General features: G+C 45.8%; 1 protein-coding gene across 1 annotated transcript in view; it reads right to left on the bottom strand.

Annotated features, from left to right (window-relative positions):
* Positions 1-15716, bottom strand: part of LOC106606804 (voltage-dependent P/Q-type calcium channel subunit alpha-1A) — a 131242-nt gene that overhangs the window by 60300 nt on the left and 55226 nt on the right. The window contains 8 exon segments of the mRNA XM_045721286.1: positions 1545-1655; positions 2223-2387; positions 6294-6495; positions 6746-6886; positions 7074-7234; positions 8565-8664; positions 15262-15368; positions 15544-15603. Of these exon segments, the coding sequence (XP_045577242.1) occupies positions 1545-1655; positions 2223-2387; positions 6294-6495; positions 6746-6886; positions 7074-7234; positions 8565-8664; positions 15262-15368; positions 15544-15603 (1047 nt within the window).

Below are 15716 nucleotides of genomic sequence, written 5' to 3'. Positions count from 1 at the left end.
AAAGAAGAGCGTCTTGTTGATTGGATGATTGAGCATGGTGTACTTCTTAAAGAAGAGCGTCTTGTTGATTGGATGATTGAGCATGGTGTACTTCTTAAAGAAGAGCATCTTGTTGATTGGATGATTGAGCATGGTGTACTTCTTAAAGAAGAGCGTCTTGTTGATTGGATGATTGAGCATGGTGTACTTCTTAAAGAAGAGTGTCTTGTTGATTGGTTGATTGAGCATGGTGTACTTCTTAAAGCTATGTTTATTCAAGTTACGCAGCTTTTTTCTCTGTCAACAAGGGTAACGATTTCAAATGTACCGCCGTTTATTCCCAATGAGCTATTGAAGCGCGAGTTATTGCGGTTTGGGAAGTTCGCAAGTTCAATTAAGATTGTCCCATTGGGTTGCAAACACCCGGCTTTGAAACAGGTTATGTGTTTTCGGCGACAGGTGTTTATGTTTTTGGACTCACCGGAGTCTGAAACTCTGGCACATCTGTTCTTACAGTGTCCCAGGTTGGTCGGGATGATTGACCTGATCACTAGCTGGTTCTCTGCTCTGGGAGAGGTTTTCTCTTTCCAACAGTTTATATTTTGGGCCAAAGTACAGGTTTAGTCGAAGGGGTGTAGTTCTCTTGCTTAATTTTGTGTCAGGGGCAGCTAAATTAGCAATATGGAAGACATGAAAGAACAGTATCCGGGGACAGGGGTCTGTGGATGTGGTGGGAATGCTGGAGGGGATGTTGGCAGCGAGACTGAGGGTTGAGTTTGCCTATTGCCAAAATGGTTAACAACATTGATCTGTTTATGAGTATATGGGGTATTCAGAGGCTGTTGTGTAGAGTTAGTGTGGAGGAAGATTTGGTGTTGTGTTTCTAATTGATGTGTAACCACGGCTTTGTTTCAGTGTTTATTGTGTTGAGGGTTCCCAGACCCAATAAAGGATATTTAAATGTAAAAACTTCTCTCTCTCTCTCTCTTTCTCTCTCTCTCTCCCCTCTCTCTGTCTCCCCCCCACCCTCTCTCTCTCTCCCCCCTCCCCTCTCTCTCTCTCGCACTCTCTCTCTCTTTATCTCTCTCTCTCTTCTCTAATTATTCCCCCTCTTCTCCATATATCTTCCCACCACTCTTCCTCAAACTGTCTCCTCTGTGCCTCTCTCCTCTCCTTCATTCTCCTCTCACCCATCCCTCTATCTCTGTGTCTGCACACCTTCCACTGACTACAGCTATTTGTCTCTCTCAATACCCAGGTGACTGCTACAGTACACATAGCTTATTAACTGGGAAAAACAATAATAATCTCTATACATTTATACACATACTACCAGTAGATAGAGAGACAGATAGACAGATCATTAGATTCAATGTAGTTAGTTACATGTAGTTAGCTAGCTAATTAGTTACATTCTCAGATTGCTATAGGACTATACTTTGAGGGCAAGCTTTGGCATGTTAGATTGATAGATTGCTTAGTTAGTTAGTTATATGTAGTTAGTTAGTTAGTTACATCTAAAATGCATTCCTATCATCATTGGAAGACGTGTGTGACACACTTACCAGCACTCCAAAGGCGATGATCTTGAGCACACACTCCATGGAGAACAGCGAGGTGAACACGATGTTCAGGTTGGCCAGCACAGCCTCGTAGGCCGGAGAGGCTCCGTCATACTACACACATACACACATACACAAACACACACATGCGCACACACATGCACAAATATTTGCACATGCATGCATATACAAATATATGCACATAGACATACACAAGTACACAGAAATTCACAATAACACCAATACAGAGACAGAAATAAATGCATAAAGGAATATGACACATATTATCCAAACACACACAGAGACACAGACAACCACAGACAGAGAGGAAGACACATCCAAACACACACAGAGACACAGACAACCACAGACAGAGAGGAAGACACATCCAAACACACACAGAGACACAGACAACCACAGACAGAGAGGAAGACACATCCAAACACACACAGAGACACAGACAACCACAGACAGAGAGGAAGACACATCCAAACACACACAGAGACAGACAACCACAGACAGAGAGGAAGACACATATGAAGACAGATAGAGACACTCACACAGGTTAGCACACACATAGGCAGAAATATTAGTTATATCAGATAGATAGATAGATGTGTGTGTGTGAAAGGAGTGACGGTATATATGAAGTGATATAATCAGTGTCCAGGCTTGTTGTACCTTCATCATCAGTACGATAGTATTGAGCGCGATCATAGCCATGATTGTATACTCGAATGGCGGCGACACCACAAACTCCCACATGCGATACTGGAAGCTTTGCTTGTTCTTAGGCATGTGTCGCGTCAACGGTTTGGCATTAATGGCGAAGTCTATACAGCCTCTCTGGAAACACACACATACACAGACAGACAACAATGGGTTAATATCTGACTGAAAGTGCTGTGGTCTTCAACCCTGATCCTGCAAACCCACAGGATGTGTTGGCTTTTGTTCTAAAGATGAGAAGATTTTCAGCAACTCTTGGTAGGACCATTATGACACGGCCCGAACCATGTCATCATATGTCATAACAGCTTGTCACAACCTGTCATAATATGGTCATAACACTGTCATGACCCAAATATGTCACCTGTTGTGACATATATTTAATTATTTTATGGCTGGTTATGACACCTACATAAGAGTGTCAAAACCCACATTTATTCAACTTTTTTTTTCTTCATTTGTTCCATTTGTTTGAGTTCCAATTGTTTGAAAGTTTGTAACTTAAATCCTTTGTTGTAATGAATTCTTTACAGTCATGTTTTTTTTCCCATCATATTTTAAATTTGTATACATTTTTTAACATTTTATTTCACCTTTATTTAACCAGGTAGGCTAGTTGAGAACAAGTTCTCATTTACAACTGCAACCTGGCCAAGATAAAGCAAAGCAGTGCGACACAAACAATAACACAGAGTTACACATGGAATAAACAAGTGTACAGTCAATAACACAATAGAAAAAAAATTAAGTCTATATACAGTGTGTGCAAATGGCGTGAAGAAGTAAGGCAATAAATAGGCTATAGTAGCAAGTAATTACAATTTAGCAAATTAACACTGGAGTGATAGATGTGGAGATGATGATGTGCAAATAGAAATACTGGTGTGCAAAACAGCAGAAAAGTAAATAAAAACAATATGGGGATGAGGTAGGTAGATCGGATGGGCTATTTACAGATGGGCTATGTACAGCTGCAGCGATCGGGTTAGCTGCTCGGATAGCTGATGTTTAAAGTTAGTGAGGGAAATATAAGTCTCCAGCTTCAGTGATTTTTACAATTCGTTCCAGTCATTGGCAGCAGAGAACTGGAAGGAAAGGCGGCCAAAGTAGGCTTTGGGGATGACCAGTGAGATATACCTGCTGGAGCGCGTGCTACGGGTGGGTGTTGTTATCGTGACCAGTGAGCTGAGATAAGGCAGAGCTTTACCTAGCAAAGACTTATAGATGACCTGGAGCCAGTGGGTCTTGCGACGAATATGTAGCGAGGGCCAGCCGATTAGAGCATACAGGTCGCAGTGGTGGGTGGTATATGGGGCTTTGGTGACAAAACGGATGGCACTGTGATAGACTGCATCCAGTTTGCTGAGTAGAGTGTTGGAGGCTATTTTCTAAATGACATCGCCAAAGTCGAGGATCGGTAGGATAGTCAGTTTTACTAGGGTATGTTTGGCGGCATGAGTGAAGGAGGCTTTGTTGCGGAATAGAAAGCCGATTCTAGATTTCATTTTGGATTGGAGATGTTTAATATGAGTCTGGAAAGAGAGTTTACAGTCTAGCCAGACACCTAGGTATTTGTAGTGGTCCACATATTCTAAGTCAGAACCGTCCAGGGTGGTGATGCTAGTCAGCCGGGCGGGTGCGGGCAGCGAATGGTTGAAAAGCATGCATTTAGTTTTACTAGCGTTTAAGAGCAGTTGGAGGCCACAGAAGGAGTGTTGTATGGCATTGAAGCTCGTTTGGAGGTTTGTTAACACAGTGTCCAAAGAAGGGTCAGATGTATACAAAATGGTATCGTCTGCGTAGAGGTGGATCAGGGAATCACCTGCAGCAAGAGCGACATTGTTGATGTATACAGAGAAAAGAGTCTGCCCGAGAATTGAACCCTGTGGTACCCCCATAGAGACTGCCAGAGGTCCAGACAACAGGCCCTCTGATTTGACACACTGAACTCTGTCTGAGAAGTAGTTGGTGAACCAGGCGAGGCAGTCATTTGAGAAACCAAGGCTGTTGAGTCTGCCGATAAGAATGCGGTGATTGACAGAGTCGAAAGCCTTAGCCAGGTCGATGAAGACGGCTGCACAGTACAATCTTTTATTGATGGTGGTTATGATATCGTTTAGTTCCTTGAGCGTGGCTGAGGTACACCCGTGACCAGCTCAGAAACCGGATTGCACAGTGGAGAAGGTACAGTGGGATTCGAAATGGGCAGGAAGGATATAGGTCTATAACAGTTTGGGTCTAGAGTGTCACCCCCTTTGAAGAGGGGGATGACCGCGGCAGCTTTCCAATCTTTAGGGATCTCGGACGATACGAAAGAGAGGTTGGTAATAGGGGTTGCAACAATGGCGGCAAATCCTTTTAGAAAGAGAGGGTCCAGATTGTCTAGCCCAGCTGTTTTGTACAGCTCCAGGTTTTGCAGCTCTTTCAGAACATCTGCTATCTGGATTTGGGTGAAGGAGAAGCTGGGGAGGCTTGGGCAAGTAGCTGCGGTGGGTGCGAAGCTGTTTGCCGTGGTTGGGGTAGCCAGGAGGAAAGCATGGCCAGCCGTAGAGAAATGCTTATTGAAATTCTCGATTATCGTGGATTTATCGGTGGTGACAGTGTTACATAGCCTCAGTGCAGTGGGCAGCTGGGATGAGGTGCTCTTTTTCACCATGGACTTTACAGTGTCCCAAAACTTTTTGGAGTTAGAGCTACAGGATGCAAATTTCTGTTTGAAAAAGCTAGCCTTTGCTTTCCTAATTGACTGCGTGTATTGGTTCCTGACTTCCCTGAACAGTTGCATATCGCGGGGACTATTCGATGCTATTGCAGTCCGCCACAGGATAAATAACTTATGAACATCCTGTGTCACTTTACTAGGACTAAGAAAATACACTTTATGACACTGTCAAGTAGCATTATGACCATCATAATCATATAAGCCAGATAGGCCTATCACGTACATGTCCTCAGTCAAAAAGAGGGTGTTGTTCTGATCCTGAAATCTGCTGCTGCATTCATCAACAGAGCATTGGGGTAGGTGCATGTCTGACATCAATGTGTGCGAAATTACAATTATAATTTAACATGGTCAATTTAAAAACAATTCTACTACATACTGTAAACATACTGTTGACATGTAGGCTATGGTGTAATGGGATGTTTTGCCTTGTGTGGTAGGTTTTGTGGGTTTTGACACTCTTATGTAGGTGTCATAACCAGCCATAAAATAACACAATATATGTCACAACAGGTCTAAATATATGACCATATTATAAAAGGTTATGACCGTGTCATAACGTGTTATGACGCTGGATGTCAAGTAAAGTGTCACCGAAGTTTCCCAATGGGCGTAGACATCGATTCAACATCTGTTCCAAGTTGGTTCAACATAATTTCATTGAAATGACGTGGAAACAACATTGGTTCAACCAGTGTGTGTGAAAATGTATATGTTATTGTTACAACCAATGTGTTTCAGAAAATGCCTTCATCAGGCGTTGGTTCTAGCCTAGAGCTTAAACATTTGACTCAACTATTTGAGACCTGCGGGACTAGGTGACACCACTGGGGGGGGGGTTGAACCCAGGCCATCTGTTCTTAAGGAGAGCATGCTAGTCACGGTCCCAACTGAGCATCCTCCCTTGGATGTTTTTGTCACACTCTTAAAAGCCTGGGGTTGTTACAAATAATAGCTATAATTTTTTACAATTCCAGAGTGGCGCAGTGGTCTAAGGCATGGCATCTCAGTGATAGAGGAGTCACTACAGACCCTGGTTCGATTCAAGGCTGTATCATAACTGGCCGTGATTGGGAGTCCCATAGGACGGTGCACAATTGGCCCAGCGTCGCCCGGGTTAGGGTTTGGCCGGGGTTGGCCGTCATTGTAAATAAGAATTTGTTCTTAACTGACTTGCCTAGTTAAATAAAGGTTAAATATATATATATTTTTAAATACAGTATCTTTGCCATCACTTTTTCATGTCATTCTTCTCCAACCTCTCTGCCTTCTCCCTCCCCCTCCTGTCTCTCTCTTCTCACCTCGTTTTTCTCTAAACTGTAATCCTCCATCATCTTGTCTCCTTGCTCCTGGAAAGTGATGATGATGAGAGCTACGAAGATATTGACGAAGAAGAAGGGGAAGACCACGAAGTACACCACGTAAAAGATGGACATCTCCATCCGGTACCCCGGGCTCGGGCCCTGATTCTCATAGGTCGCATCCACTGAATGTTTCAGCACCCTGGTGGAAGGTAGAGAGGAGAGAGGGATGGTTATGATAGGGGGAGTGGGGCGGTTGTGTTTGGCTGGGGGTTGTGTTTATGTGTTTGGGTGTGTGTGTGTTTGAGAGAGAGAGAGAGAGAGAAATCGTGTGTGCATAAACATGTGTCTGTGTGTCTATCAGTCTGTGTGTGTGTGTGTGTGTGTGTGTGTGTGTGTGTGTGTGTGTGTGTGTGTGTGTGTGTGTGTGTGTGTGTGTGTACTGTACTTACTGCGGCCACCCCTCTCCGGTAGACACGGTGAAGAGGGTGAGCAGGGCCCAAAGCACGTTGTCGTAGTGGAAATCGTACTTCTTCCACTCCCGCTTCTGCGCCTTCACTTCATTATTCCGCTCATAGACTAGATATTCGCCCCTGGAACACACAACAGATTGTTCATACTTAATACTGTGTGTGTGTGTTTGTGTGTGTGTGTATGTGTGTGTCTACATCATGTGTCCATACAGTATGTGTGTCTTCATGAGTGTGTCTCCTGACCTGTGTGTGTGTCTACATCATGTGTCCATACAGTATGTGTGTCTTCATGAGTGTGTCTCCTGACCTGCAGTCGCGCTCAAACTCTTTGGACTCGTCAGTGCAGAAGAAGAATCTTCCTTTGAACAGCTGCACGGCCACCACAGCAAATATAAACATGAAGAGCATGTAGACGATGAGGATGTTCAGGACGTTCTTCAGGGAGTTGACCACACAGTCAAACACAGCCTGGAGACACAGAGATACACAGCAACACAGTCAGACACAGCCTGGAGACACAGAGATACACAGCAACACAGTCAAACACAGCCTGGAGACACAGAGATACACAACAACACAGTCAAACACAGCCTGGAGACACAGAGATACACAGCAACACAGTCAGACACAGCCTGGAGACACAGAGATACACAACAACACAGTCAGACACAGCCTGGAGACACAGAGATACACAGCAACACAGTCAAACACAGCCTGGAGACACAGAGATACACAACAACACAGTCAGACACAGCCTGGAGACACAGAGATACACAGCAACACAGTCAGACACAGCCTGGAGACACAGAGATACACAACAACACAGTCAGACACAGCCTGGAGACACAGAGATACACAACAACACAGTCAGACACAGCCTGGAGACACAGAGATACACAACAACACAGTCAGACACAGCCTGGAGACACAGAGATACACAACAACACAGTCAGACACAGCCTGGAGACACAGAGATACACAACAACACAGTCAGACACAGCCTGGAGACACAGAGATAAACAACAACAGTCAGACACAGCCTGGAGACACAGAGATACACAACAACACAGTCAGACACAGCCTGGAGACACAGATATACACAACATCACAGTCAAACACAGCCTGGAGACACAGAGATACACAACAACACAGTCAGCCACAGCCTGGAGACACAGAGATACACAACAACACAGTCAGACACAGCCTGGAGACACAGAGATACACAACAACACAGTCAGACAGCCTGGAGACACAGAGATAAACAACAACAGTCAGACACAGCCTGGAGACACAGAGATACACAACAACACAGTCAGACACAGCCTGGAGACACAGAGATACACAACAACACAGTCAGACACAGCCTGGAGACACAGAGATACACAACAACAGTCAGACACAGCCTGGAGACACAGAGATACACAACAACACAGTCAGACACAGCCTGGAGACACAGAGATACACAACAACACAGTCAGACACAGCCTGGAGACACAGAGATACACAACAACACAGTCAAACACAGCCTGGAGACACAGAGATACACAACAACACAGCCAGACACAGCCTGGAGACACAGAGATGCACAGTCAAACAAAGGCACACAGCCCATCTGTATGCGACTGGGGCAGAGTCTAAAAAGCCAGAAAACCCTGTGCAGATTTAAATAAAGGTTAACAATGAGACAAATAAGAGGTCCAACAGCCTGGACACTGTAAGGTCCTGGGAGAAATGTTTATCAGAATGGTGGATGTGGCTGTTAACAGACAGTAATTAACATGGTTAGAGTTGAACGTACCTTGAGCTTTGGAAGACGCTTGATAGTCTTCAGAGGTCGCAACACTCTCAGAACCCTCAGAGACTTGATTGTGCTGATGTCTTTCCCCTTACTGCTCCCCCTGTTTCTCACACACACACACACACACACACACACACACACACACACACACACACACACACACACACACACACACACACACACACACACACACACACACACACACACACACACACACACACACACACACACACACACACACACACATGCAGACACACACACACAAACAGTCAGAGAGGGAAGGGGCGGCACATGAAGGAAGCTGGCGTTGCCCCTCTTGATTCAAATAGAAGGGAGAAGAAGTAGTAGGAGACCATTCCTAGAAGGTAGCTGCTGAGTTCACTCACTGACAGGAACTCAGACACGGTTAGTTGACAAAGCATGCTTTATTATGACAGACTACTTCTACAAGGTTAAGTTGCACTGTACTTTCAGCTTTCTGTATGCTGTTACATGCTATATAAAAATGGATTGTTCCATTCAAACTACTCTCAACAACTTTAGCACTGTGCAATGCATCATCCAACACTAAGCAAGGTGGCTGAACCCACGAACACATGCACTGAAATACTGAAACAGTGCAGTCTACTCATGCTGCTTTGAAACCTATAGCTTCCCATGCTGTATTGAAACCTTGTTCTCCATTGATAGCTAGAGGAATGGGGAACTTTTCTACACAGAGACACTAGCTCTACCACTCCCCTCCCCAAGCTGGTTTCATAGCATAGCCCAAACAGCATGACATTGTGTCTTGGTCTTTGGCAAAGACAAACATATTGTGCAGGCATTTCTGGACTGAAATGCCAAGCCAAACCTCTTTCTTTTTTTTTTAGAGGGGAGACTGTGGACATACTAACATGTGTGGGAGTGGACAGGATTCTCTCTGAGTATCTGGTCATATAGAGAAGAGAGACTAGCCCTAGCACCTGGTTGGTGGAGGTAACTCTGTCCCAATTGCATATACTGTAAGATCTGAGTGAATAACTAACTAGCTGGCTAGCTAACTAGGTGGCTAGCTGACTAACTAAGGAACTAACTAACTTGCATCTCAGTGAGAGATGCCTCCAGATTTTTCCCTGTGTCTTCCCTACTCAGCCTCAGGGGGTAAACGGTCAGCTGTGACCTCTCCAAGGTCAGAGGTCATGGTGGGGGATGCCTGAGGTCTTCTAGAACCTCCTGCTGCGGCTGCAGCTGTTACACCAGATGTAATGCTACTTACTGGTGGCTGACTGTGTGTGTGTGTGTGGAGGGGTGTGTTTACACATCTGTTTCTGCGTGTGTGCAGGTATGTGTGTGTGTTTACAACATCTGCCTGTGATAGCGTGTGTGTGAGTATTTGTGTGCATGTGTGTGTCTGATCTCCATGAGCAGCATTTCCTAGGACTCACTGTCTCCCTCTGCTCTCTAGCTCCAGCATGACCAGCCCCCAGAACCTCCACTGTCTCCCTCTGCTCTCTAGCTCCAGCATGACCAGCCCCCAGAACCTCCACTGTCTCCCTCTGCTCTCTAGCTCCAGCATGACCAGCCCCCAGAACCTCCACTGTCTCCCTCTGCTCTCTAGCTCCAGCATGACCAGCCCCCAGAACCTCCACTGTCTCCCTCTGCTCTCTAGCTCCAGCATGACCAGCCCCCAGAACCTCCACTGTCTCCCTCTGCTCTCTAGCTCCAGCATGACCAGCCCCCAGAACCTGTATCTACACTATCACACTTCCCCCTTCTCTTCACTTGATTCACTTGCTTCACCTATTACTCTGTGTCCTCTACTCTTTTTATTCTCATTGTCTGTTCTGAGTCACTTATGATTTGCTTTAGATTTAGTTCAGACTCACACATGAACGATTCACATTTGATTCATGTTGAATTCATTTGAGTCGTATGTTAGTTAGAGCTGTTCCACAGAGAGAGCAGGGCGAACGACAGAGAGAGAGAGAGATAAAGACACGTGGGTGACAGTGAGAGAGAGAGAGAGAGAGATAAAGACGTGGGCGACAATGAGGACGGACAGATTTAAAAAAGAAAGAGAGGAAAGCCGTGTGATCGGAAGGACAAGCAGTCAGAGCGCAGCAGAAGAGAAAGAGAGAGAGAACACAACTTTACCCGCTACTGCTCCTGTTGGTCCGGAACGGAGAGATCAGAGAGGGTCAGAGACAGCGAGACAGAGGAGAGAGAGAGAGAGAGAGAGAGAGAGAGAGAGATAGGAAAAGAAAGAGACAGAGAAGGAGAGAAAACGGGACAAAGGGAAAAGGACGGGTTTGAAGGAGGAAAAACATCCATATGAGAGACAGAGAAACAGAAAAAAAGAGTGCAAGGCCTGCGTTTTGTTAGATCCCTCCCCTCTCACATACACACATATCTTCAACCTCCCCAACATACACACTCCTAGCTACCTGTCTGTTTGTCTGGCATGGGAAGTTATATAATTCAATGCTAGTTTTGTGGCTAAACAATCTATGCCTTTATAGAAGCCCATTGTCACACACACACACGCACACGCACGCACACACACACACACACACACACACACACACACACACACACACACACACACACACACACACACACACACACACACACACACACACACACACACACACACACACACACACACACACAACACACACAGACACACACTGACATAGAGAGAACTCTATAAGTGAGACATAGCACCAAACTAGTGCCACCATCGATGCTCAACATCAATGATGCTTTAACAATTCCATAGGGTCAACTGAGGGGAGCATCCATGTTAGTAACCATAGTAACCAATATCAAACCACTTCCCTTCCAGTCATCTGATTGGTCCACTAGTGTAGGTGTGTACCAGTTTCGGCCTATCAGTGTCCTGCCTTGGGAAGAGCATTATGTTCAGGCACAGTGGTTCTTCTATTTATTTGAGAGGCATGCAGGATGACGGCACGAGCCCAGATAATACCGATCATCAGGCCAGACACTGGATGCCGGAGTAATTAGATCAAAGTGGTGATACAGATCTCCAATGGGAGCACTCGTTCTATCTGCAATGCTGCTTGATTTCGACCAATTGAATAAGGGCACTATCTTTATCTGTTAGAGTCTGCTTTGGCCCTGTGAGTTTCACTGTTATATGACTGATCTATCAGCATCTCTGTCTGTCTGTCTGACTGATCTATGACAATCTCTGTCTGTCTGACTAATCTATCAGCGTCTCTGTCTGTCTGTCTGACTGATCTATGACAATCTCTGTCTGTCTGACTAATCTATCACAATCTTTGTCTGTCTGACTGATCTCTGTCTCTCTCTCTCTGTCTGTCTTGCTGTCTCTCTGACTGATCTATCAGAGTATCAGTCTGTCTGACTGATCTATCAGAGTCTGTCTGTCTGTCTGTCTGTCTGTCTGTCTGTCTGTCTGTCTGTCTGTCTGTCTGTCTGTCTGTCTGTCTGTCTGTCTGTCTGTCTGTCTGTCTGTCTGTCTGTCTGTCTGTCTGTCTGTCTTGCTGTCTGTCTTGCTGTCTGTCTTGCTGTCTAACTGATCTATCAGAGTCTCTGACTATCTGACTGATCTATCAGAGTCTGTCTGTCTTGCTACCTGTTTGTCTGTCTGTCTGTCTGTCTGTCTGTCTGTCTGTCTGTCTGTCTGTCTGGACCTTTGTCAAACATTCCATTATACCCTGAGACTAAAAACGCAGGCCTAACACAGAAAGTGAAACACACGAACATACATATACACTCAGATAGACACACATATATACAGTATGCAACACACACATACAGAAAGATACACGTATATATATGCAACACACATACATACATACAGAAAGACGCATATATACATGAAATACTCAAACACACACACACACACACACACACACACACACACACACACACACACACACACACACACACACACACACACACACACACACACACACACACACACACGCATACACTTGACAGTGACACACACATACACACATAACATGGCATGATCAGGGGGTCAGTCCCACAGACAGGGGGTGCTACTGCCACCCTGGAGCACCGGCCACTCAGAGGAAGAGTAGCATGAAGTTGTCCCTAGACACTGATCTAGAATCATATTCATTTTTACCACCCTAACGGGCAAGGTTAGGATTTGTGGGAGGACAATCTGGTCTTAGATCTGTGGTTTGATGCAACTTCTACCTTGAGTGTCCCAATATTCCTACAAATCATCCTTTCCTTCATCTCCTTCACATGACTGCAGATGTGAAATGATTGGATAGGCAATTGTAATGATGCTAATGCTAGCTGGGCAATGCTAACATTCTGTGAACCTATCCATTCGGAGATCATGAAAATGGAGTGAGGAGAAGGAGGAATGTAAAAGGGATTGGTGAACAGTTTGTTTCTCTCCACAGGAGCAGAGTAAAGGAGTGAGGGATGGGGTGAGGGAGGGAGGGAGAGAGGGAGGGAGGGAGGGAGGGAGGGAGGGAGGGAGGGAGGGAGGGAGGGAGGGAGGGAGGGAGGGAGGGAGGGAGTATTCTGCAGGCACATCCAGGTATCTTTTTCAATCTTTCTCCCTTAAAGGAGAAAACTTGCATGCCCACTGTAATGGTAATAGCCCCTCTCTATGGAGGGGAAGCAAAGGGTTAAGCAAAGGGAGCTAGTGTTAGGGCCTAGGGAGTAAGGGTGGAAGAAAGGGACCTTCCCTGAGGAAGTATAAGACATGCTTGGGAAGATACAAAGTGGAGTGATTTCTGTTTGCGAAACACGCAACACCCCTATCAGCTAATGAATGATCATATACTCAGAGCTACGATAGGTTGTTCATATGCATTGCAGAAATGACTGTTAGTTATTGCCATTCCCATTTTTAGATGCATGTATATGGACCTCAAGTATGTATGTATGCTTATGTGCACATCATCCTCATACCCGTGCTTTCCTTTAGGGTTGGGCTTTCGATTCCATTTTGATTCAGTCAATTCAGATGATCAGTTGAAATTGAATGAACGGTTTTGAAAATATCCCAGTATTTTCTTTGAAGGGGTTCAACATTTCAAATTCAATTCCTGAATTGAGTGAATCAAAATGCCCTGGTCGCCATTTTTTTCCATTGTTCAATGATCCACCTGTATAAGGGGACTGGGTTAGCGTGGAAAGACTCACATCAATACTACCAGAATAACTCATGCACTATGTGTTCAGGTAGCATGTACAATAATCAACTCACAAGCCTTAACCAATGACTTTATGTCATGCAACTATGTATAAAATCATTGTAAAATCATATCCTAGGTCTAAATCAACCAGCCTAGAGAAATCTTGGACACCATTTCAGGCGCCGCGGTATACGATAGGAGGTCTGGATCATGAAAAAGCTAACAGTTCTAGCACAGTCCAAAAACAACCCTTTAAGCCTACCCACATTTTAGCATCACACCCAACCCAACCATTCCCTTTAGTCTGTTGATCTATCCTGTGTCGCTCCAGGTAGTCACATTAAGACTCAGCATCTCTTTTCAAGAGGGTCAATGTATCAATGTACTATTCCAAGAACTACACCTCTCTTCACTCAACCCCACCTACCCCCAACCCCACTCCAGCCCTAACCCCCTTGTCTCAACGTTAATCCTCTTCTTTTTTTACCCCATCCTGATCCCGGCTACAACCCCAGCACTTGTCTTTCCCCACACCCCCAGCTCCCGTTCCATTTAGCTTTAGACCCAGCACTTCCCCCATCCTAAACCTTTATTCCATTAAGGCACCCTTCTTCATCCCACACCAAGCTCCAGCCCCAGCGATAGTACCAGCTCCATCACCAGCCATAGCACCTGTCCCACTCCCAGCCCAAGCTCAGGCAGAAGAAGGAAGCTGAAATACCTGCTCCGTAGGAGGGGTGGAGGAGGGGTGCGGCTCAGGCCCCTCAGCTCCAGAACCGCCTGGGACACTAAAGGGTTACAGGTGCCTGGGGTGGTCCTCACACCCACGGGAGATAAGGGGGAGGAGAGGAGCAAGAGAGGGGGGCGTAGTGGACGTTGGGAGAGAAAGGGGGAGGGGGATAGTGTTGGACCGCAGGGGGGAGAAGTAGAAATGAAGAGCGAGGGAGGCAGGTGAGATGGGGAGCGGGATAAAGGACAGGAGGAGGGGAAAGGGGTTTCCTCTGGCGAACGATGATTGAAAGGGGCATTGGGGAAACGGTAGTACCAGTAGCCTGGGGAGTTGGATGTTATGGGAAGGTTGTGGGAAGGTTGTCGATCGAGTGAGACAGAGCAAGACAGAGGAGCTAAGACTGAGACAGAGTGAGACAGGAGAGAGAGAGCGTGGGAGTGTGAACATGAGACAGAACAAGAGCATGGGATATAAAGAGACGAGATAGTGACAGAAGAGAGAGTGACAGAAGAGAGAGTGACAGAAAAGAGAGTGACAGAAGAGAGAGTGACAGAAGAGAGAGTGACAGAAAAGAGAGCGACAGAAGAGAGAGCAACAGAGGAGAGAGAGAGAGTGGGGCTTTGCTCCAGGGCGCCTGTGAGGCTGTCTGCGCAGTGACGTTATGACCCCTTGCAAGGACAGCAGAGAGAGGGGGCAGAGAGGAGAGGAGAGAGGGGGAGATGGGGGAGAGGAGGAGATGGGGCAGCAGGCAGGACAAGAGAGAGAGAGATAGTTGGGGGAGAGGAGATGACGGGGCAGGAGGGTAACTTACGTGAAGGCGAAGGCCACCAGAGCACCACTAACCACTATAAAGTCCAGGATGTTCCACAGGTCACGGAAATAGGAGCCCTGGTGCAACACCAGGCCCAGATCCACCATCTGAGAGAGAGGTGGGGGGGAGAGAATGAGGAAGAGGGGGAGAGAGAGAGAAAGTGAGAGAGAGAGAGGGGGGCATTAGAGTGAGGGAGACAGAGAGAGTGGATATGTTTTGTTATTGACGGTCTCACGTCAAAATATTACAAGTATAGCTAGAGTGAAATAGATTCAGAATTACCTTAATCAACATCTCAAAGGTGAACACTCCCGTAAACACATAGTCAAAGTAGCGCAGAACCTGCATAAAGGGAGAGAGAGGACACAGAGTTAGCAGACGTAAAGTAGAAGCTCGCTAATAGTTCAGTTAGCATGGAGGGTAAAGTAAAAGTTAGCTAATAGCTAAGTTAGCAT

Source organism: Salmo salar, chromosome ssa06 (assembly GCF_905237065.1).
Source record: "Salmo salar chromosome ssa06, Ssal_v3.1, whole genome shotgun sequence".
NCBI classification, from domain to species: Eukaryota; Metazoa; Chordata; class Actinopteri; order Salmoniformes; family Salmonidae; genus Salmo; species Salmo salar.
This window is presented reverse-complemented; position numbering and strand designations above follow the sequence as displayed.